The sequence below is a fragment of the Protopterus annectens genome, chromosome 13.part0 (assembly GCF_019279795.1).
Source record: "Protopterus annectens isolate FY-2018-M chromosome 13.part0, PAN1.0, whole genome shotgun sequence".
Taxonomy (NCBI): Eukaryota; Metazoa; Chordata; order Ceratodontiformes; family Protopteridae; genus Protopterus; species Protopterus annectens.
In genome coordinates, this window is record NC_056747.1 from 411091720 (window position 1) to 411114630 (window position 22911).

Sequence of the window (22911 nt, forward strand, 5' to 3'; positions counted from 1 at the left end):
GCAAATGTCTTGTTTGCTTAAGATAATGTCTTAGCTAGATGTTAGTCAAATTGTAGATGAAGTAACACGCGATGAATTAGATGTGCTTCCCACCAGAGTTGTTACATGGAAAAAAAAGAAAAGCACATTCTTCTCTGTTTGAGATGACATGTAAAGATATATATGCTGTCTTTGCCAACGTTCTTTTAGTTCCCTGTTGAAAATGTTATTTTTACGTGGAATAGTTATTTGCAGTGCATTTTCCTATGTTGATAACATTCTTGCTAGCAATAGCAGTCATATTATATTCAGCTGACTGTGGGATGCTTTAGACAAATGTTTGCTCAGTGGCAACCCTTATTTCTTTACTTTTTAATGGCAAAGTTTGGGAGGGAGTGAACCGCTTTATTCATTTCTATTAGCCACTACAGAGAGCTGTAAAAAGAAGATTGTACAGACTAGTGAAGCTTCTGTAGTTGTGGTGTACATCAGTCTTTGTGAAATTGTCATTTACTTGCTAAGACATTTAAAAATAGATTCTGTATAGACAACCAGAAACACATTAACCATAAATGCTGAGAAACAAACTTATTCCCAAATCTACAAAAACTCCTGGCATCTCATTACAGCACACTGCTACTAGCAGATTGGAAGAGGAATCCTTTGGTTTCAAGTGAAGAACAAATGTAGTTTATATAATGGAGCCTCCCACCTGCTATGTCGATACATTGTGTGCTGAAAAATCTATGCTGTTTTTTTGCAAGTTGGCTAGCCAGTGCTGAGAGAATGATGCTTAAAAATAGAATACGTAGTTGGTAAACCCAGCTGTTATGGTTTAGTGGTACATAGACTTCTTTTCAGAGTTCTCTGGAGTACCTTGAATAGCTAGCTATACTTACAGTTTTGTCTGCAAGTTCACTGTAGTAGTGGCTAGTTTCAGTTAGCAACACATTTTACGTGACACTTTGTATCTGCATTTTTTTGTGTGTGTCAGCTTTTTATATGGCAGCACCGTGAGATCTTTTTTTCTCTCTGCTGAATGTCAGTATCAAATTATTACTGGCCTTGGAATATGGGTAATGACCACTGAGAAGATTTGTTGTACATCCCACTTTTGTAAATACCAACACTTATGTACCTCATTCCTTATCTGACTTTCTTTAGGCAACTATTTACAAGTTGTGATACAGGCTTTCTTTGAATTAAAGAAGTACTTTTCTTGGAATGTTTCTTGTTAGCCATCATTTGTCTGACATGGGAGTGAAAGGATCCGTACTGTTTAAGTTGCAGAGTGCTGTTCTTTGCTGATCACACAAATTGTAACATAAAATTATATTTGGTCATTTTCACTTAATTTGCTTTTGTTTGTAGGTGATGAGGACAAGGATAGCCTGCAAGAGCTAGCAGCAGAGCAGAAATGCATTGTGGAACACATCTTGTGCACCAAACCACTGCCATGCAGGTAAGAAAACAATGAGCTGAAGATGAGTAGTGTGTGCTATGTACATTGTTTATTCCTTGATGACTGTATTTGTTGAGGAGGCAGTCCTGCTTATAGAAGAAAGAAAAGCAGCTGGCCTCGTAGCTTCAGTGACACTCTCTCTTATGTTGTAGCACTTTATGAAGTGAAATTGAGGGGCTAGTGGATAAGGTAAAGCTGCTGTTTTCAGAATAAAATGTAATCCCTGATTTCAAAACATACATGTAGTATGGTAGAGGGCCAAGATCCTTCTAGAATGCTGCCTTAATAGTAAATTTTAACTTTGCCCAAATGGTATGACATTGTATGGGAGACTGAGTACTTTTTACAATAACCAGCACTACACCAATGCCTCAGCTATGAGGATTGCCTACTACAGAAGAAACAGTAAGATTCACTAACATGGTGTAATAGTGAACCTCGTTGCTTTTTCCTCGCATAATCTGGCAATTTTTGAACCCACCTTTTAACTGCTAAGTTCTTGTAAAGCAGTCCGGCACCACAGCTCCAACTGTACAGTCATCATTGATGTTGCATTTATTTTACCAGTACTGACATACAGAAAGAGCTGCAAGTCTGAGAAGCTGGTCTGTAACACAGTACTACTTGTATGTCTGATGGGCGAATACTTGTATGACAGGTTAAAACAGTCATACAGGCATTTCTCAGGTCTTATATGAAGAGTGCATGGTGTTATGCTGCACTAATGAAGCACAGCCCAACGACTGTGTAGAGTATACATATTTCAATTGTCCCTGAAGCTGAAATGTAAAATTCACTGATGAACATCTGTCTTGCTTGCACATAGTCCTAGGTTACCATTACTTGTTTCCCTCATCCATCTCCATATGTATGTGAGAAGTGATACTGAAAGAAGTTGGGCTTATCCTACAGTAGTAACATTTCTCACTTACAGGTGGAGCAGTTGCTGCACAATAGCATCCCATTAACTTCACTGGGTTATTTTGTTACTTAGTGTTTTTGCATTATCATTGTAAAACGTTTCGTGTTGCAGGATAGTAAGCCCATTTCTTGTTTTGGAATAGGATGTGGGACTTCTCCAGTCTTCAGTACCCCATGCTTGTTAAAGACTTGCAGAGCTCTGTTTTGGGAATCAGTTGCAGTCTAAACCCATGGGGTAGCATTTATGCTAATGAAATCTGCCCCATAGCATTCCTGCATTGTACTAGGTTTTCTCTTCATTTGTATGTAGATTGAGGCTGTAAGTTACACTTTTGAGTGTGTAGAAACGTGTGCTTGTCATATAATTTTTTCTTCTGTTCACACACACACACACACACACACACACACACACACACACACACGTGTGTGTGTGTGCACAGGTTGTGTCATGCAGGAATGATCTTCTTTGTTTGTTTTTTGCAGACAGTCTTCACCTATCAAAGGCTTCTTAATTGTACCAGATCTAAGCCTTGGAGCAACACTTGTCTGTGTGACTAGTACCTATGAGTGCATCCCAAGGCCTATCCTGTAAGTAATCTATGCATTAATGTAAAGTAATAGTAACAGTATTCTAAATGACCAAAATTAAATAGTAGTTGGTAGTTGTCATACCTTCCTATATGACACAGGAGAACTGTAACTCTGCTTTACATCACATCATCAGAAGCATATGTCGACCAGTTGTGGTTATTGTATAGGGGAGTGAGCAAAATTTGAAGATGAACTAGAAGCTGTCCCTTCCATGGAATACTTTTTGAAAAATGATAGCTTTGCTTTGTTATAACAGTATTGATCCAGCAGAAATATAGCTTGGAGCACAAGTAGTATCTCACAGGAAAGTTGTACATATGAGGTTAACATTGTATGAATTTTCACTGACAATTTTTACATTAAAAAAAAACAGTACGCAATATTACCATATGTGATTGGCTGTTTCAGTTTTATGGTTTATTATATATTGCACAGCTTATAGCCACGGTGCTACAGCGGTAGCGTTGTTGCCTCACTGCAAGAGGTTCTCCTTTTTGATTCTCTGCTGGAGTGCCTTCTGTGTGGAGTCTGCATGTCCTCCCCGCGGTCGAGTGGCCTCCGGAAGATATGCGTGAATGGGCATGCCTTCGCTGAAGGTTGGGCATCGGGCTGGCAACTCAGCACCATAAAAATCTACTGCCAATCATTAGCGGATCAGAGTTCCGCTGTGGCGACCCCTAACCGGGAAAAGCTGAAAAGACAAACTAACATATATTGCACAGCTTGTGAGCTGTTGCTCTCCTTTTGACTGAAATGCTCAAAGCTGGGTATCCAAGCTCTTCTTGGAACTGTATTTGATTAATTTTTAATGGAGTCGACTCCTTTATTCAGTCTGTTCTAACATCAGGGAAATGTGTTTTAAATTGTTTTTTAATATCTAATAGATGTTCTTCATGTTTCACTGTTGCAATCATCACATTTGGGTTATCTGCCTGCTGGTAACCCTCAGCCGGCCTGAATACCAGAGTCTTGGATTCCTACATCAGATGTCTCTTCTTCCATGTCGTCAGGTCGTCAGGGGTATAAAACATGCAGCCGACACCATTACATCAGTCTTGATGTGCGGTGCCCGAAGCAGTACACAAGTGTCAGTAGACCGACTCTTGAAATTTTCATTTTCGAGTTTCAGAACCGAAGTCTTCAAAAAAAGATAAGTACCCCATTGGGATAATTTTTCTTGCTCCAACCGATGTCAGTAAAAGTTAACAATTGTCTTACCTGTGGAAAGCAAATACCTCATAAAGATTTTCATTCATACTGCATACCTTGCTTAGGTCCAGACCACGATGTCCCTCACTGTCGGTTTTGTGCCTTGTTCAACCCCCCGAACTTTTCATCGTTGGACTATCTTTGCAGCAAATTATTTTGGTACTCTATATCAGTACTCCAAAATGTCTTCGTTAAGCCATCCAACTACCGATCTTCCAAAAAAACATAAAGATAAAGACAGAGACAGACCACATAGGTCCAAAACTGCTGACGACCCTTCCGTTAATCTAGTCACCAGTCCGCCGGTACTCAGTGAGGCGCTTTCGCAGCTCTTGATACCCGCTACGTCAGATTTGCAGGCCTCTACTGAGACCCATTCGGAGTCTGGTATGCCACAAGATGCTTCTTTGACTATGGAACCTGCCTTGGATGGGTCCGAAGCCGCTGTGCAGGCACCGGCTTCTGGGGGTGTATTCAGGCCTGCAGACTTGCATTTTAAACAGACGCCATCTTCTTCATTCAGGCCTAAAACTCACACCATGCCTAGAAAATCGACGTCCAAACCTTATGCTCAGGCCCATATGCCTAAAAAACAAATGCTTAGAATGGCTGAAGACCTTATTACCTTAACTAGGGGAAGCCAGCCTTCACCCTCTAAGAGATCTAGAACTGATTTTCCTTCTGATTTTTCTGATCAGGAATCTGATATTTCTGTTCCTTCTGATTACCAGGATTTGCCCTTATCTACCTATGAGGATTCTGATGCAGAGGATTCCATTCCCCCTGCTTCCCCTCCAGAAGATTTTTCTTTTGGTAAAATCTTGCACACACTTAGGGAGCTTTTCCAGTGGGAAAGCCAGGATTACTCTGACTCCAAAAAGAGGCTTAGGGAATTCTTACTCCTTCCTCAACACAGGTCTTTAGCTATCCCTCCTATTGTGGACATTGTAGATGATGCTTTCTTGGAATCTAGCCTTTCCCCAGACACTTTGCCTTCAGCTCCCAGAAAACCTGGCAGGCATTACAGAGTACCTGACTCTCACAAGTTCCTCTTCAAGAATCCTATTGCGGATCCAGAGACCATTTCCCAAGGACCAAAAGGCATTAAGGCTACTGCTGCCAAAAATCCTACCCATTCTGATAGAGATTCTAGAGCCTTGGACAGATGGGGTAAGAAGGTATACACTTCTGCTACTTTGGCCATTAAGGCTTTAAATTTCATATGTTAAAGTACCAGCAGCATATTATGGGACTACTTAAACAGAACATGATGTTGATTCCTGACTGTGCAGAACATAAAGAATTACAGGATGTAATACATTCTGCAGAACAAGTTGGTAAACATACTTTGCAATGTGGTTTTGACTCTTTAGAAGCATCTTGCAGGGGTGCTGTCACTGGGTCTGTTCTTAGAAGACATGCTTGGCTTAAGGAGCAAAACTTGCCAGATCATGTTAAATCTAAATTACTGGATGCTCCCTTAAACCAAGACCGCCTGTTTGGCAACAAAGCAGAAGAAGTCCTCAAAAGGATGGAGGAAAAAGCTAAATCTATGCAAACTGTTAAAGATTTCCTACAAGTAACACCCTCCCAGATTTAGTAGGCATTGGCCTTCAAATAATTGGTCGTTTCCAGTCTCTTCCAGGCCTTCTTAGTCCAAACACAGGAACAGCAGATCACCTAGGTTAAAGTCTCAGGCTAGGCACAAGCCTAAGCAGTGGGGGGCTCCCACTTGCAAAGCAGGGAGTAGTAAGCCACCCCCCCTACGGAAAAATGGCACAATGACTTAACCTTAACCCTTACAAGCCCTGCTCAACTGCCTGCTCCCTTAGGAGGAAAGCTCGCCCTGCATGCAAAGAACTGGGAACTCATTACCCAGGACAAATGGGTTTTGAATATAGTTTCCCAAGGATACAGATTCCACTTCCACACCCTACTCAATCCCAAATGGTTGGCCAGACCTACCCCCAAATCAGTGAGCGGAGGCCCAACAGTAGGTTCTCTCTCTTGTAAGTATCAGGGCTATTCAACCTGTCCCAACAGAACAAAGGGGACAAGGTTTTATTCAAGACTTTTCCTGGTACCCAGAAAAGACCGCTCATGGCGTCCTATCCAGGACCTCCCTATTCTGAACACCATTCTGGTAATCCCAAAATTCAAAATGCTATCACTTCCAACAGCTGCTTCCTATGCTAGGCAAAGATGCCTGGTTGGCAACCTTAGACTTAAAGGAAAGCTTACCTGCACATTCCAATAAGGGAATCTTGCAGGAAATACCTACGCTTCAGGGCAGGCTCCATGCACCATTAGTTCTCTGCACTTCCCTTTGGCTTATCTACTGTGCCCAGGGTATTCACAAAGTGTCTAGCTCCAGCCATTACATTTTGCAGGCAGAGAAATATTCACATATACCCATACTTGGACAGTTGTCTGATTCAGGCAGAAAGCCAGGACTTGCTATTAAAACATCTGGCATTCGTAAAGAAACTTCTAACCTCACTGGGGTACACCATAAATAAAAGGAAATCTCACCTAGTACCCTGCCAACAGATTGTATTCCTGGGAGCAAGCTTGAACACAGCTTCCCAGATGGTTTTCCTCACTCCAGAGAAATAAGTTTATTTGACAACCTACTTCAAACTATTGGCCACAAAGACCCAGCTATCTGCAAGGAAAATTCTGCAAGTCCTGGGGTTCATGGCCTCTTGCATTCTACTAATTCCGTATGCAAGACTGCATATGAGGAAACTACAATGGTATCTAAAAAGCCTATGGTTTCAACATTCTCAGGACCTGGAATCGATGAGTCCTATCATTCCCTGTATAAAGACAGTTCCTTTGGAGGGCAGAGGCCTGCTACCACAACAGTGGGCTCCCTTTCACTCTACCCCCGCCACCAAACACTAACAACAGATGCATCAGACTATGCATGGGGGGCTCAATTGGCAGGGCAGTGCATTCAGAGCAAATGGAACCCGAGACACATGCACCTGCATATCAACCAAAAAGAAATGTTAGCTGTTTAGAATTCCCTGGCAGCCTTCAAAGACTGCATTCTTCCAGGACAGCTATTGGTAAAGACAGACAACACCACAGTTACGTGGTACATAAACAAGCAGGGGGGAATCCACTCGTACCCTCTCTGCAGACTAGCCATGCCTCTATGGAACACAGCCTTGAGCTACCAAGTGCACCTACAAGCTCAGTTCTTGACAGGCAAGCTAAATTCACTGGCAGATGACCTAAGCAGAAATCTCATGGACCCACACGAATGGAAACTGGAACCAAAAATGTTCAGCCTCTTGAGGAACAAATGGGGGACTCCAGAGGTAGACCTGTTTGCCTCCCCTCAGAACTACCAATTGAAGAAATTCTGCACAAGGATGATGCCCTGTCCTTTACCTGGGAAAACCTCTCGGTTTATGTCTTTCCCCCTCAGCCTCTCCTCTCAAAGGTTCTGCAAAAGATCAAACAGGACAAGCCAAGGACAATACTGATTGCACCAGACTGGCCACGCCAGCACTGGTACCCCCTCTTGCACAGTGTGACACTGCTGGAAACATGACACCTGCCTCAGACCCCTTTCTCGCTGTCTCAGCAGGTGGGCCAGATTCTGCACCCTCAGCTTCAAACCCTGAACCTTGCAGCCTGGCTAATTCCTTGAGTTCTCCAATAGCATCCCTCAGTATGCAGTTGCTAGATGTCATTTTGGAAGCAAGGAGGCCTGGTACCAGAAAATCCTGTGCTAAAAAGTGGAAAAGATACTGTTCCTGGAGCCAGACTCCGGGGATGAGCACAACGGTGCCCAGCTTACCTCATATTCTTCAGTACTTAACAGAAGTGCTTCACAAGGGACAATCTTTCTAATCAATTAAAATTCATGCCCCTGCCATTTCAGCACATTATAATACTGAGCCACCCCTCTTCTCTCATCCCCTGCTAAAGCAATTCCTTAGAGGGCCCAAAAATGTAAGACCCCCCCCCCCCCCCAGGAGAACCGCTACTCCAGCCTGGGACCTTAACTTTGTATTGGAAAAGCTCACTCTCCCTCCCTTTGAGCCAGCTGCAACAGCAGAGTTGAAATTCCTTTCTTGGAAAACAGCCTTCCTTCTAGCCATCACTTCAGCAAGAAAGTGTCTGAATTACAGGCCCTCATGGCAGTGGAACCCTTCATTATCTTCCATGCAGACAGGGTTTCCCTCAGGACCAATCCTTCTTTATGCCCAAGGTGGTGTCTAGTGTGGCCCTAAATCAGTCCATTCATTTGCCTACTTTTTTCCCTAATCCACAAAACAAAGGAGAATGAATACTGCACTTTCCGGACGTGCACAGATAACTTAGATTTTTTTTGGACAGGACTAAGTCTCTCAGAAAATCTGAACAGCTGCTAGTTGGCTTTGCTGTAGGGGCAGAGGGGAAGGCCATTTCAAAGCAAACCATTTCTAAATGGATAGCCCATTGCATTCATTTCTGCTACAAGTTCCATGGAAAACCTACCCCACAGTGGGGATAAGATCACATTCCACCAGGGCTGCATCTACCTCTGCAGCCTTTCTCAGAGGAGTCCCTACCAGGGACATCCTAGATGCTGTTACCTGAAGGCTCTGTACATACCTTCACCAAGCATTATCACGTGCCTATTTTTTCTAAATCCAGAGCTGATTTTGCCACTGCAGTCTTGCAAGGCTTAATAGCTGGTCCTAATGTTCTCTAACTTCCTCCTCCCTTCCTTAGCTTTGGGAATCAACTCAAATGTGATGACTGCAACAGTGAAACAAGAAGAACATGGTACAGTTGTGTACATTTACCATAAATGTAGATGTTCAAGTGTATTCACTGTTGCAGTACTGGTTACCCTCCCTCCAGCCCCCTGACTTCTCTTGGCTCTTCCTTTCCTTCTTGTTTGGTGTATTTAAGTTTTCTGGTGTATTTGCTTTTTGATGAAGGTGTACCATAACATATAATTACTTTCCATTGTGGGGGCACCTGACATCTGGGGCAAGAAAAACTGATGTAATAGTGTCGGCTGCATGTTTTTATACCCCTGATGACCTGACTTCTCGGAAGAAGACAGCATCTGACACAGGAATTCAAGACTCTAGTTTTCAGGCCGGCTGAGGGCTACCTGCAGGCAGATAATCCAAATGTGATGACTGCAACAGTGAATACACTCGAACATCTACATTTATGGTAAGTGTACATAACTGTACTTTTCTTTTCTTGATTTCATTATGCATTGCTAATTGGGCACAACTTAGTTTGACAATGTTGGGGGGGGGCCACTTTGGAGTTTTGCCAGTGATCATCTTGTGAGAGTCTGTATTTCTCTGCTCTTCCAGACATTCTTGTTACCACTAGTCTGGTAGCAAATTGTATTCTGTTTGGCTTTTTTCAGTTTTCTGGCTTATTATATATTGCTCTGGTTTGCATGCCCCAACATTCTGTGCAGTGCTACTTTAGGTAAAGCTGCACATTACCTGGTCCAGGACTTTTCACTAGTAAGAGTAGTTGGCAACCTCATATGGTGTTTGGCCCTTGGCTACCCTACTCGCTGAGCTTTTCAGAATCGTTGAAAGCTGGATGTGAGTAAAAGAGGATGATATCCATTAGTACTCAGCCATTTCATTGCTTCTGTATTGCTGTAGGTTAAATTAACATGCTCTGGGCCATTATTAGTAGCCTTAGTATTAGTCCATTACTACTAGTTTAGCATAGACTCATTATTGCTCTAGTAATTGCTGTTCCAGCCATTTTTTTTCCCACATAGTATGTGTAGCTACACTAAATTGCTTTCAGCTTTTCAGAATTGATTATGCCTTGACTTAGTTCTTCTGCAAGTAGTCAAGCTACAAACAGTATATTCTGAGCACTTAGACCAAACTAAATCCAAGATACACCTAGACAAAATGGAAAATAAATCTGCATATACCTTCATTTGTTAGCTTTATATCACCTGGTGGTCTAAGGCAACTTAAACTGTCGGGCAATCATCTTACAAGAGGGCTTAACACAGACAGATGACTGGTACTAGTCACAGACTAAAACTCATTGCCAAGAATCGCATTATATTGCCTTTTGGGAAAACTGCCACTAAAGCTGATTCTGTATCACAGTTCAAATAAATAATTTCCTTAGTTACACCAAGTTGCTCACCCATTATTTCTGACAGAGTAGTCTGCAGGGAATTTTTAAAGTCTGTCAACTCATTACCCTACTAGAAAATATGTTCCCAGTTGCCTTTTTCTTCTCCATCACACGTGCAACATTTGCAGTCTACCTCAGGAAGAATTCTTTGAAGTCTGCTTGGTGTATGAAAGTACCTATGCAAACGCTTTCAAGCAAAGATCTTAAATCATCTAGACTTTGTTGCATATTTGAGAGCCACATATATATCCTCCCATTGTTTTTCTGAATTGCTTATCCAGTCTCTCTCTATAATCCTTTCTAACCTTCTCTGATTGATTAGGTTCATAGGTGTGTACTAGGCTAATGGCCCTGGACCTTAGTTCCCAGTGCCTCTGAGTACAGCCACTGGAGTGAACCCCGGGGTGAATTTTCTACTTCCCATCCACTCATCAAGATTTCTCTTGAAGAGGGCCAGTGAGGTGCTCTGCTTGACATGTATGGGAAGTCTATTCCATAGCATGGGGAGTCTCTGGGTTATGAACCTGTCCCTCCAGCATGTTCTGTTGATTGTGGTAATGAGGCTGAGGTCTCTGGAGCATATGGTGCAGAGGGACTGGGATTATTTTAGATGTAGCATTTTTAACAGAGCTGGGTCAGACATGGCTTTGTAAGTCAAGCGGAGATAGCCTCTAAGTAGGCGATATGAGACAGAGAATAGTTGGAGTTTTTTGAGTCTGTACATATAGGACAAGTGTTTAAGGCCTAGGATCCTCTTTGTGAGGTACTTTTGCAGCCTCTCCAGTTGTTGCAAGTGTCTAGTGAGGTACATGCCAAATTGGGCATTGTACTCGATGATTGGCCTAATGAGGGAAGAGTAGAGAGACAATGACTTCTTTCTTCCTGGATGTAAAACCCTTAGTAATGAGGTGTGCCACATAGAAGGACTTTCTGACAACAGTGGCAATGTGGTGGTCAAAAAAGAGGTTGCTATCAACCTGTGTTCCCAGGTCTCTTATAATGCCTTCTGTGTTCAGTGGACTACTATTGCTGTGGTAATTAAAAGGAACTGTTTTTTCCCAAGGGGGATGACACATTTTTTGGCATTGAGCTTAAGGCCATGGTTCTGACAGCAGTCGTTGGTCTTAGTTAGGCCTTTCTGTAGAATGTCAGCATCAATTGGAAAGTTAATAATAGCTCCTAACTTGCAATCATCTGCGAACTTTGTGAGCTAGAGTCCCTTCGTGTTGGCCTGGACTTCATAGAAGTAGATACCAAACAGGAGAGGACCCAAGACTGAACCCTGTGGGACTCCACTCGTGACTGGTCGGCAGTCTGACTTGGAGTAAGCTATTTTCACACTGTGGGTTCTATCTGTGAGCCAGTTTGCAACCCACCTAGTGATATAGGAGTTGATGCCTAGCTTAGTGAGTTTTTCTGTAATTCCTGAGTGAGGAATGGTATCAAAGGCCTTAGCCATATCAAGGTAGGCTGTGTGAACCACCTTGCCTTCATCCACAGCTCTGGTGACTGACTCAAAGAAGTCGACCAAGTTGAACAGGCATGATGTACCCTTCACAAAACCAGACTGCATAGGATCCAGAGTTTGGAGATTCCCTATATCCTTGTTTATTAGGTCCATGCTGATGCATTCCATAGCTTTGTATATCAGACTCGTCAGGCTAATGGGGCGATAGTTCCCAGGGTCTGTAGTTGCTCCTCCTTTGTGGAGAGGGATGACTGTAGCAGTGCGACATTCAGTAGGGACAAAGCCTGAGGTGAGGCTGTGATTGAATAAGGCACACAGGTAAGGTGCCAGTTCACTCTGCAGTTCATGTAGAACACAGCCAGGGATATTGTCAGGTTCCATAGAAGCTTGGCCTTGGACAGTGCTGTTTTAACTTGTGCAGCAGTAATACTGGGTGCCTGGCAATCTACTGGTATTGGGATTGGTCCTATTGGGGGGAGAGGGGTAAAGATGGCACCGAATCTGTCAGCCAGTATATTGGCAATATCTGTTGGCTCTGTATAGGAGGTAGCATTGTGCAGTAGCTCAGAGCAAATCTGAGTATTGCCGTGGAGATTCTTTACATAACTGTAGAAGGCCTTTTGTTTGTCTTTACTAGCTGATGCAGTTCTGTTTTCATAGCTAGCTTTAGATGATCTGATGAAGGATCTCAACTTTTTGTTGAGGCTGATAAGGGAGTTTTCCAGTCTTGGGACTTCACCTTATTCCTCATCAGTTTCCTCCTTCTGTTGTAGAGTTTGTTTATGGCAGGGGACCACCAGATTGGCTTCCTTTTTTTGGAGGAGAGTGTCTTGGTTCTGTTGGATATGGCGAGAACCATGCATTTGTGTACGTGTTTATACAGTGCACTGGTGTATGATTCGGCGGTCATGCAACTATTCTCCATTTGCATGGGTGCCGTGAAGTTAGCCACTTCTGTTTTTAGGAGCCCAAAGTTAGCTTTAGAGAAGTTTTCATGGTGGTTACCTTTGCAAGGGGGGGGGGGTGGATTTCCAAGGTGATTATTTTCTGGTCGTATCTAACCAGGGAGGAGTTGACTATTGCTGTAGAGCAGCAGTCGCCCACGATAGTAATTACCAGGTCAGGGATGTTGCTACCTCTAGTGGGGGGGGTCTCTCTTGATTGCTATAGTTGTCATGCAATATTTTATGTGCCCTAATTATCCCTTTTTTAACAGCAGCTTATGTTCTGGATTGTACTAAAAACACTACCAGTGCTGGTCTTTCAATTAGGATCCCCTTATTCCTTGCTCTCTGCCTATACTCTGTCCTTGATAGGGAAGGCAATCTCTAGTTTGCAGTCCATATGTATCCTTGTTCTCTTCCCATTCTGTTACCTTTCCCTCTCTAATTATTTGCTCCCATTATCTTGGTTCCTTTGTCAGTTTTGCTCAGTAAGTTCCTGCCTTCTCTTGCCTATTGTCCGTACCCCTAATTGCAGTCATCCCTATTGGCAGAATCTCCTTTTTCCATTCCTGTGTTGGCTTAGGTCTTTAATTTCTCCAAGTCTTTTGGGTTTCTGATACCATGATGGGAATATACCCCATTCCGAAGTGAAAGTACGATTAAAGTTCATGAAATTAATATTGTTTCAGTCTTTGATATCAGCCAGAAGTGCTCTTCGCAGCACCTGCAGTGTGCACAGTAATGACTCCTCCTGCAGTTTGTATGGAATTCCATGTATTGGTAATATATCTAGATATGACTGTAGATTCTTTTTTATTAGACCCGTTGCTCCTACTACTATTGGAATTGTCTGGATATCTATCTTCCACATTGTTCTCGTTTCTGCCTGCAAATTCTGATATTTTATGAGTTTGTCTCAGTAAGCAAGACACTGTCATCACTGGGTGTAGTGATTTCAATGATCAATGTCTTCTTTTCATGGACCACTATATCTGGTTTTCTCGCATTTATCTTTTGACTGTTGGTAATTGGGTGATCCCATGTGATGTAGACTTCATTTTCTGTGATGCTTTGTGGCTCATGTTTCCAGTGTTTTTCAGCCACTTCAGTACCATAATGCACAGTCCTCAGTGTAACAGTCTTCACATTATTATGCCTTTCAGTATACAGTCCTTCTGCCATTAGTATGTCACAACCAGCAACAAGGTGTGCAACTGTTTCCAATTCTTTCTTACAAAACCTACATTTGTCTTTTCAATGGACTTTGTAAACTAACGTTTACTCAGCCCACTGTCTTGGGCCCACCAGTATTAACCTTTCATCTTTTGGTTTGAATTTGCCTCTCCTTAACCATTCCTGCATTCGATCCTGATCAACATGAGGTTCTTCCAGAAGTTTATTGCAACTATATTTACGCACTTTCCACATTTCTTGAATTCTCATCTGATCCTTATAGTCTTTCTTTCGTTTTTTGGCAAATTTAGTTGCTGCCTGATTTTTATCCTCTTGTGGTTTGATTTCCATTCCTGCTTGATGCCAGTATGCTTCTGCTAGACTAAGCAGGGAAGTCATCTTAGATTTATTCTCCTCATGTTTCAAAACATTCATTATGTGTGGGTCTTGCGAGGTCAGCAGATATGTGTACAGTCCCATGATTGCAGATGTTCATGTTTCACTGTTGCAGTCATCACATTTGCGTTATCTGCTTGCAGTAACCCTCAGTCGGCCTAATTATCAAAGTCTTGGGTCCTGCATCGGTTGCTGTCTCATCTCCCGTGACGTCAGGTAGTCAGGGGTATAAAACATGCAGCCGACGCCATTACATTAGTCTTTCTTGCCGTGCAGTGCCCGAAGCAGAAGCAGTTCGCAAGTGCTGGTCGGCCGACTCCTGAAATTTTCGTTTTCGAGTTTCAGAACCAAAGTCTTAAAGTAAAGCGAAGTACCCCATTGGGGAAACTTTTTCTTGCTCTAAACCGATGTCAGTAAAAGTCAATAATTGTATTTCTTGTGGAAAGCAAATACCTCACAAAGATTTTCATTCATACTGTATTCCTTGCCTAGGCCTTGACCACGACGTACCTCGCTGTCTCTTTTGTGCCTTATTTAAGCAATGAACTATTCGTCGTCGGTATAGTTGCTCTTCTAAATATTTTGGTACTCTGTTCAGTTATCCAGATATGTCTTAGGTAAGCCATCTGACTACCGATTTTCCGAAAAAATGCAAAGATAAGACAGAGACAGGGTGCCTAGGTCCAAAGCTGCCGATGACACTTTTCCTAAGCCAGTCACCAGTTCGCTGGTACTCAGTGAGGTGCTTTCGCAGCCCCTGATACCCGCTACTTCAGATTCGCAGGCCTCTATTGAGACCCATTCGGAGTCCGGTATGCCTCGAGTTGCTTCAGCTGTGGAACCTGCAGATGCCTCTACCTTGGATGGGTCTGGAGCCACTGTGCAGGCATCGGCTTCTGAGGGTGTATTCAGGCCTACTGACTTGCATGTTAAACAGACGCCGTCTTCTTCTTCAAGGCCTAAAACTTAAACTATGCCTAGAAAACAGATGCCCAGACCTGCATGGTCACGCCTCTATGCCTAAAAAACAGATGATAAGAATGGCTGAAGACCTTATTACTTTAATCAGGGGAAGCTAACCTTCCCCCTCTGAGAGACCTAGGACTGAATTTGTTTATGATACTTCTGACCAGGATTCTGAAATGTCCAATTCCTCTGAGGACCAGGATTTACCCTTATCTACCTATGAGGATTCTGATGCAGAGGACTCTGTTCCCTCTGCTTCCCCTCAGAGGATTTCATTTTTGGTGAAACCCTGCATACTCTTAGGAGCACTTTCACTGGGAAAGCCAGGGTTACTCTGATTCTAAAAAGAGGCTTGGGGATTTCTTACTCCTGCCCCAACACAGGCCTTTAGCTATCCCTCCTGTACTAGACATTGTTGATGATGCCTTTTCTGAATTTAGCTTGGCCCCTGACTCTTTACCTCCTGCTCTCAGATAACCTGATAGATATAACAGGGTTCCTTTCTCTCACAAGTTCCTTTTTAAAAATCCTACTGCGGATCTTGAGACCATTTCACAGGGACCCAAGAGCATCAAGACTACTACTGCCAAAAATATTACCTCCGCTGATAGAGACTCCAGGGCGCTGGATACATGGGGTAAGAAAGTATACACTTCTGCAGCTTTGGCCATTAGGGCCTTAAACTGACAGTTTCATATGTTAAAGTATCAGCAGCTTATCATTGGATTGCTTAAACAGAAAATGATGTTGATTCCTGACTGCTGAAAATAAGGATTTACATGATTTAATGCATTCTGCTGAACAGGTTGGAAAGCATACTTTGCAATGTGGTTTTGATTCACTAGAGGCATCTTGCAGGGCTGCTGTCACTGGGTCTGTACTTAGAAGGCATGCTTGGCTTAAGGAGCAATCTTTGCCAGATCATGTTAAAGCTAAATTGCTGGATGCTCCCTTAAATCAGGACCGCTTGTTTGACAACAAAGCAGAAGAAGTTCTTAAAAAGATGGAGGAAAAAGCTAAATCTATGCAAACTGTTAAAGATTTCCTACAAGTACAACCTCCAAGATTTAGTAGGCATTGGCCCTTTATGAATTGGTCTTTTCCTCCCTCTTCCAGGCCTTCTCAGTCCAAACCCAGAACCAGCAGAACACCCAGGCTTCAGTCCCAGAGTACGCACAGGACTAAACAGTGGGGGGCTCCCACTTCCAAATCAGGGAGTAGTAAGACTCCACCCTATGGTAAACTGTCTCAATGACTTAACTTTAAAACTTCCAAGCAGTTCTCAACTGACTGCTCCTTTAGGGGGGAAAGATTGCTCTGCAGGCACAAAACTGGGGACTCATTACCCAGGACAAATGGGTTTTAAATATAGTTTCCCAAGGATACAGATTTCACTTCCACACATTACCAAATGGTTGGCCATATCTACCCCCAAATCAGTGGGCAGAGGCTCACAAGCCAAGTACTCTCTCTCTTAAGCATAAAGGCTATTCAGACTGTCCCAGAAGAGGAAAAGGGACAAGGTTTCTACTCAAGACTTTTTCTGGTACCCAGAAATGGCAACTCTTGGCGTCCTAACCTGGACCTTTCCATATTAAACACCTTTTTGGTGATTCCAAAATTCAAGATGCTAACTCTTCACCAGTTACTTCCTATGCTAGGCAAAGATGCCTGGTTGGCAACACTGGATTTAAAAGAAGCCTACCTGCACATCCCAATCAGGGAATCTTGCAGAAGATACCTACACTTCAAAGCAGGCTACATGTACTATCAGTTTTTTGCATTGCCCTTTGGCTTATCTACTGCGCCCAGTGTATTCACAAAGTGCCTAGCTCCAGTCATTGCATTTTGCAGGCAAAGAAATATTCAAATATACCCATACCTTGACGATTGTCTAATTCAGGCAGAAAGCCAGGACATACTTTTGAATCATCTGGCATTTGTACAAAAGGTGCTAACTTGTCTGGGGTACACCATAAACGAAAAGAAATCACATCTGCTACCCTGTCAACAAATTATATTCCTGGGAGCAAGCTTGAACACAACTTCCCAGATGGCATTCCTCACGCCAGAGAAACAAATTAATTTGACCACTTACTTCAAACTAATGGCCACAAAAACCCTGCTATCTGCAGGGCAAATACCACAAGCATTGGGGTTCATGGCCTCCTGCATTCTATTAATTCCATATGCAAGACTGCATATGAGGAAACTAAAATGGTATCTAAAAAGCCTATGGTGTCAACATTCTCAGGATCTAGAAGCAATGATCCCTATCATACCTTGCTTACAGTTAGAGTTCCTTTGGTGGGCAGAGGCATGCCACCAAAACAAGGGACTACCTTTCACTGTACCCCCTGCCGCCCAAACCCTAACAGACGCATCAGATTATGCATGGGGGGGGGGCTCACCTGGCAGGGAAGTGCATTCAGGGCAAATGGAACCCATGTCAAATGCACCTGCATATCAATCAAAAAGAAATGTTAGCTGTACAGAATGCTCTGCCAGCCTTCATGGACCACATTCTTCCAGGACAATTAATGGTAAGGACAGACAACATCACTGTTATGTGGTACATAAACAAGCAGGGGGGTACCCATTGTTACCCCCTCTGCAGACTAGCCATGGCTCTGTGGAGCACAGCCTTGAGCTACCAAGTGCATCTACAGGCTCAATTCCTGCCAGGGAAACTAAGTACACTGGCAGACAAACTCAGCAGAAATCTCATGGACCCACACGAGTGGAAACTGGAACCAAAGATTTTCAGCATGATAAACAAATGGGGGAGCACAGATATAGACCTGTTTGCCTCCCCCCGAACTACCAATTAGACAAATTCTGCACAAGGACTCCCCACAAACAAGCTTGGAAAGTGGATGCTCTGTCCTTCAGCTGGAAAAATCTATCAGTTTATGCCTTTCCTCCTCTGCCTCTCCTCTCCAAAGTACTACTAAAGATCAAACAGGACAAACCAAGGATGATACTGATTGCACCAGACTGGCCACGCCAACACTGGTACCGCCTCTTGCGCAGTCTGTCACTGCTGGCTTCATGGCACCTGCCTCAGACCCCTACCCTGCTGTCGCAGATTTTGCACCCTCAGCTTCAGACCCTGACCCTGGCAGCCTGGCTAATTTCCTAATCTCTCCATTACCATCCCTCAGCAAACAAGTGTTGGATGTCATTTTGGAGGCAAGGAGGACTAGTACTGAAAAATTTTTTGCTGAAAAATGGAAAAGATTCTGTGCCTGGAACCAAACTCAAGGGATGGGCACAGCAGCGTCCAATTTACCTCAGATTCTTCAATACTTAACTGAGATGCTTCACAAGAGCCTTTCTTTTTCCTCCATCAAAATTCACGCCTCAGCCATTTCAGCTCATTACAACACAGAACCACCCTTCTTCTCTCATCCACTGCTCAAGCAGTTCTTCAGAGGGGCCAAAATCTTAAGACCACCCAGGAGAGCCCCAACTCCAGCCTGGGACCTTAACTTTGTATTGGAAAAATTCACTCTTCCTCCTTTTGAGCCAGCTGCAAGTGCAGAGTTAAAAATTTTTTCTTGGAAAACAGCCTTCCTTTTAGTAATTACTTCAGCAAGAAGGGTATCTGAACTACAGGCCCTTATGGCAGTGGAGCCTTTCATCATATTTCATGCGGACAGGGTGTCCCTCAGGACTAATCCCTCCTTCATGCCCAAGGTGGTTTCCAGTGTGGCTCTTAATCAGTCCATTTATTTGCCAACCTTCTTTTCTAATCCACAGAACAAAGGGGAAAGGATACTTCACTCCTTAGATGTGCACAGACAACTTAGATTTTACATGGACAGGACTAAACCTCAAAGGAAATCTGAACAACTGCTGGTGGCATTTGCTGCAGGGGTAGAGGGGAAGGCTATTTTAAAGCAAACCATTTCTAAATTGATAGGCCATTGCATTCATTTCTGCTATAAGCACCATGGAAAACCTATCCCACAGGGGATTAGACCCCATTCAACCAGGGCTGCATCTACCTTTACAGCCTTTCTCAGAGGTGTACCTACCAGGGACATCCTAGAAGCTGCTACCTGGAGTTCTGTACATACTTTCAGCAAGCATTACCATTTACCAGTTTATTCTAAGTCCAGAGCTGGCTTTGCCACTGCAGTCTTGCAGGGCCTTATAGCTGTTCCTAATGCTATCTAAATGCCTCCTCCCATCCTTAGCTTTGGGAATCTACCCAAATGTGATCACTGCAACAGTGAAACATGAAGAACATAGTACAGTTGTGTACACGTACCATAAATGTAGATGTTTGAGTGTATTCACTGTTGCAGTCCTGGTTACTCTCCCTCCAGCCCCCTGACTTCTTTTGGCTATACCTTTAGTCTCCTTTACTATGCTTAAAAGCTTTTTGGTGTATTTGTTTTTTTGTTGGAGGTGTAACCTTATATATATATATATTTAATTGCTTCCCGTTGGGGGCACCTGACATCTGTGGCAAGAAAAACTGATGTAATGACGACGGCTGAATGCTTTATACCCCTGACTACCTGACGTCACGGAAGATGAGACAGCAACTGATGCAGGACCCAAGACTTTGATAATCAGGCCGACTGAGGGCTACTGCAAGCAGATGACCCAAATGTGATGACTGCAACAGTGAATACACTCTAACATCTACATTTATGGTAAGTGTGCACTACTGTACTATCTATACATGTAATCAGTTTCAAGGAAGCCCATACCTGCTTTGGAACGGGGGAATATATAATCTGGGTATGCACTTATTTTATATAAATCATTTGAGGATGAAGCTTCCTTCTTTTCCTATCTAATCTGTCCATCACCTTTTGGTGCCAGTCAGTCAGTCCAAAGAAAGAACAAATTGGTTTATAGTTTAAATTTTTTTCCTAGATGTTAACGCTGTTTTCAGAATGAATTTAATCTTCTAAAATGTTCCTTACGAAGTTTTATAAACATTTGTTCATGTTTTATTGTTGATCCTTCATCAATTCCCAAATATTTATACACTCCCACTTGCTCAAGTTCTTTTATGTCACATTGTTTTCCCAAACTGATGTTTTCTTGGTGCTACAGTTCTCCTGCTTTAAAGGATACTTTTGCACATTTATCAAGACTAAATGACATTTTTATATCATCTGAAAAAGTTTTGACTACTTGCACTTGTGCTTTCAGTTCATCTTCTGATGAGACATACAGTATTAAATTGACAAAGAGAAAATGAGAAGTCTTTACACTTTTTTTTTAGGAGTCAAATTATAGCCATGACCTAATCTTTTAAGTAGACAGCTTAGTGGATTTAGGGCAAGACAGAATAGCAGCGGTGACTGGGAGTTACCCTGGAATATCCCACTTTTAATTTTTATCCCTTGAATAATAATTTGTCTTTTATCATGGCTTAATTGCAAAGTGGCCTGCCACTGTTTCATGGTCACTGTAATGTAATCGATCAGTGTATGTTTTTAAGCACTCTTTTATCCATGAATGTGGGATACTATCAAATGCCATTTTTGTATTCAGTCCATGCCGTATGTAGATTCTTCCCCTTTTTACAGTTCTCCGTTATGACTTTCTATAGCAACAAATGATCCTTTGTTGCATATGGCTTTCTTATATTACCTTTTTGTTCTATTGCCATGATTGAATTTTCTTCTAAATTACTATAAACTGTCTGCATCAATTCCGGTGTATAGTTTATACGTCATCGGAAGGCAAGTTATTGGTCTGTAATTCTTAGGATAACTTGCAGGTTCACTCTTAAGTAGGAGCATTATTTTTCTTGTTAACCAGGTTGGTGTCTGTTCAGGGTGTTCATATAAATATTTCTTACTCATGGTTAAATCTTCATGCAGAGATGTTAATATTTTTAGCCAGAAGGTGGGTACTGCATCTGGGCCTGGTGTCCAGTTGGAGGCTTTTCTTAACTTTATTTTGATCTTTCTGGCCATTACTTCATCCCATTTCATATCCTGACCTTTGAATTTCTTATTCTTTCTTTTACTTCTTTATCCATTTAGCAGATCTTCATAGATATTTCTCCAAAATGTATCTCTCTCTCCTTTTTTGGGTGGTCTTTCAATTCCTTTTGCCTTGTTTCCCAGTTCTCTATAGAACTTTTTGGAGTCATCAATAAATTGCTTATTTTGTACTTTTCCTTTATATTTATCTGTGTATCTTCTAACTTTTTCTCCTTGTGTTGAGATTTTTAGTTTATTTGCAATAGTGCAAGATAGACCCTGATCAGTTGTAATACTGCACATTGCTTTTATCACATCTATCTTTCTGAGTATCTTTGTTGATCCGTTCCCTCTTCTATACTCTTCTAACAGTGAAACTTCTTGTCTTCATTGTTTTTTAATTTTCTCTATTCAGAAGTACTTCCATGGTGGTATTCAATTTCTTCCCTTCCTTTCCCTTACTACCCTGTGTTCTTGTGGTAGAATTTTATCTGTTATTAATTTAGCTGCACAGTAATATATCCTATTTACTTCTGTTATATTGCATGGATCTCTATGGACAATCCTAATTACTGTGTTGATTTGTTTCATCAAACTTCTGACTTTTTTGGGCATTCTGCAGTCTATTTCTTTCATTGATCTTAATATGCCTGTCTGTCTCTCTTAAATCAAGCAACTCTTCTCTTAGCTCATTTTCTTCTAAACTGAATGCACATTTTTGTCCTCCATTTCCTGCAGGCATTCTATAGCATCTTCCTGTGGCATATTGTCTTCAAATTCATCCTGTGTTATCCGTTGCTCTGTCATATGGGAACTCCGTGACCTATCACTCCTCAACACTGACTGCATCGGAGTTGCCACTGTTTCCTGTTCATTCCCTTTGCTGTCCAGCTTCAAGTGAACATTTATACTGGTTTCCTGTGGAAGGCTACAAAATATTTTCATATAGCAACTGACCAGTTGCTTCCTGTTCCACTGGTTTCTCCTTAATTTGGATGTCCATTGCTCTATCCTGCTGTGGTGCTTTCTGAGTTGCATTTTCTTCACTGAATCCTTCACTTCACAGGTACTCCATAACCTCAGTTTCTATTTTTTAACTTTTCCATTACTAATCTTCTTTTCTACTTTTTCTCTTTGTCTTCTTATTTTTTTGTACTGTAAAGTTCTCAATGTCCGGATTCCTTTGCCTGAATCTTTCTTTAAATATCTTTGGTGCTGCTCTTTTTATATTGATTAGTTTTACTTTCTCCTTTGCATTAATATTACACCATATTAAATCTCTTTTTCTTTCCCATGTCCATATTTCTTCAGATGTCTCCTGATCTGTCTGTTTCTCTTTGCTTTGGGGACTTGTTCCATCATGCTATGATGTAACCAGTGTTAGACCTTCTACACCAAATCCTTCATTTCACAGACTTTTCTTAACTTCATTTCTAATTTTTTAATTTCTACTTTACTGATCTGCTTTTCTAAATTACCTCTTTGTGATATATTTTTTATTGTGAAATTTTCCGTATCTGGATGCCTTTGCCTGTATTTCTCTTTGAATTTCTTTGGGGCTGCCTTTTTTTATTGATTAATTTGGCTTTCAACTTTGCATAAATATTGCACCTTAGCAAATCTATCTTTCTTCCCATGTCCATATTTCCTTTTTTATACTTTTCAAACATCTGTAGGTGGTGGTGGTTATATTTTCAGACT

At 42.1% G+C, this 22911-nt stretch overlaps 1 protein-coding gene across 2 annotated transcripts in view; it reads left to right on the plus strand.

The window, feature by feature from the left end:
- The window catches only part of NUP88 (nucleoporin 88), a 537460-nt gene that overhangs the window by 454383 nt on the left and 60166 nt on the right, over nucleotides 1–22911 (plus strand). For both annotated transcript variants that reach the window (XM_044054045.1, XM_044054046.1), the window contains 2 exons: nucleotides 1351–1441; nucleotides 2846–2950. In XM_044054045.1, coding sequence (XP_043909980.1) covers nucleotides 1351–1441; nucleotides 2846–2950 — 196 coding nt within the window. The remainder of the gene's footprint in view (nucleotides 1–1350; nucleotides 1442–2845; nucleotides 2951–22911) is intronic.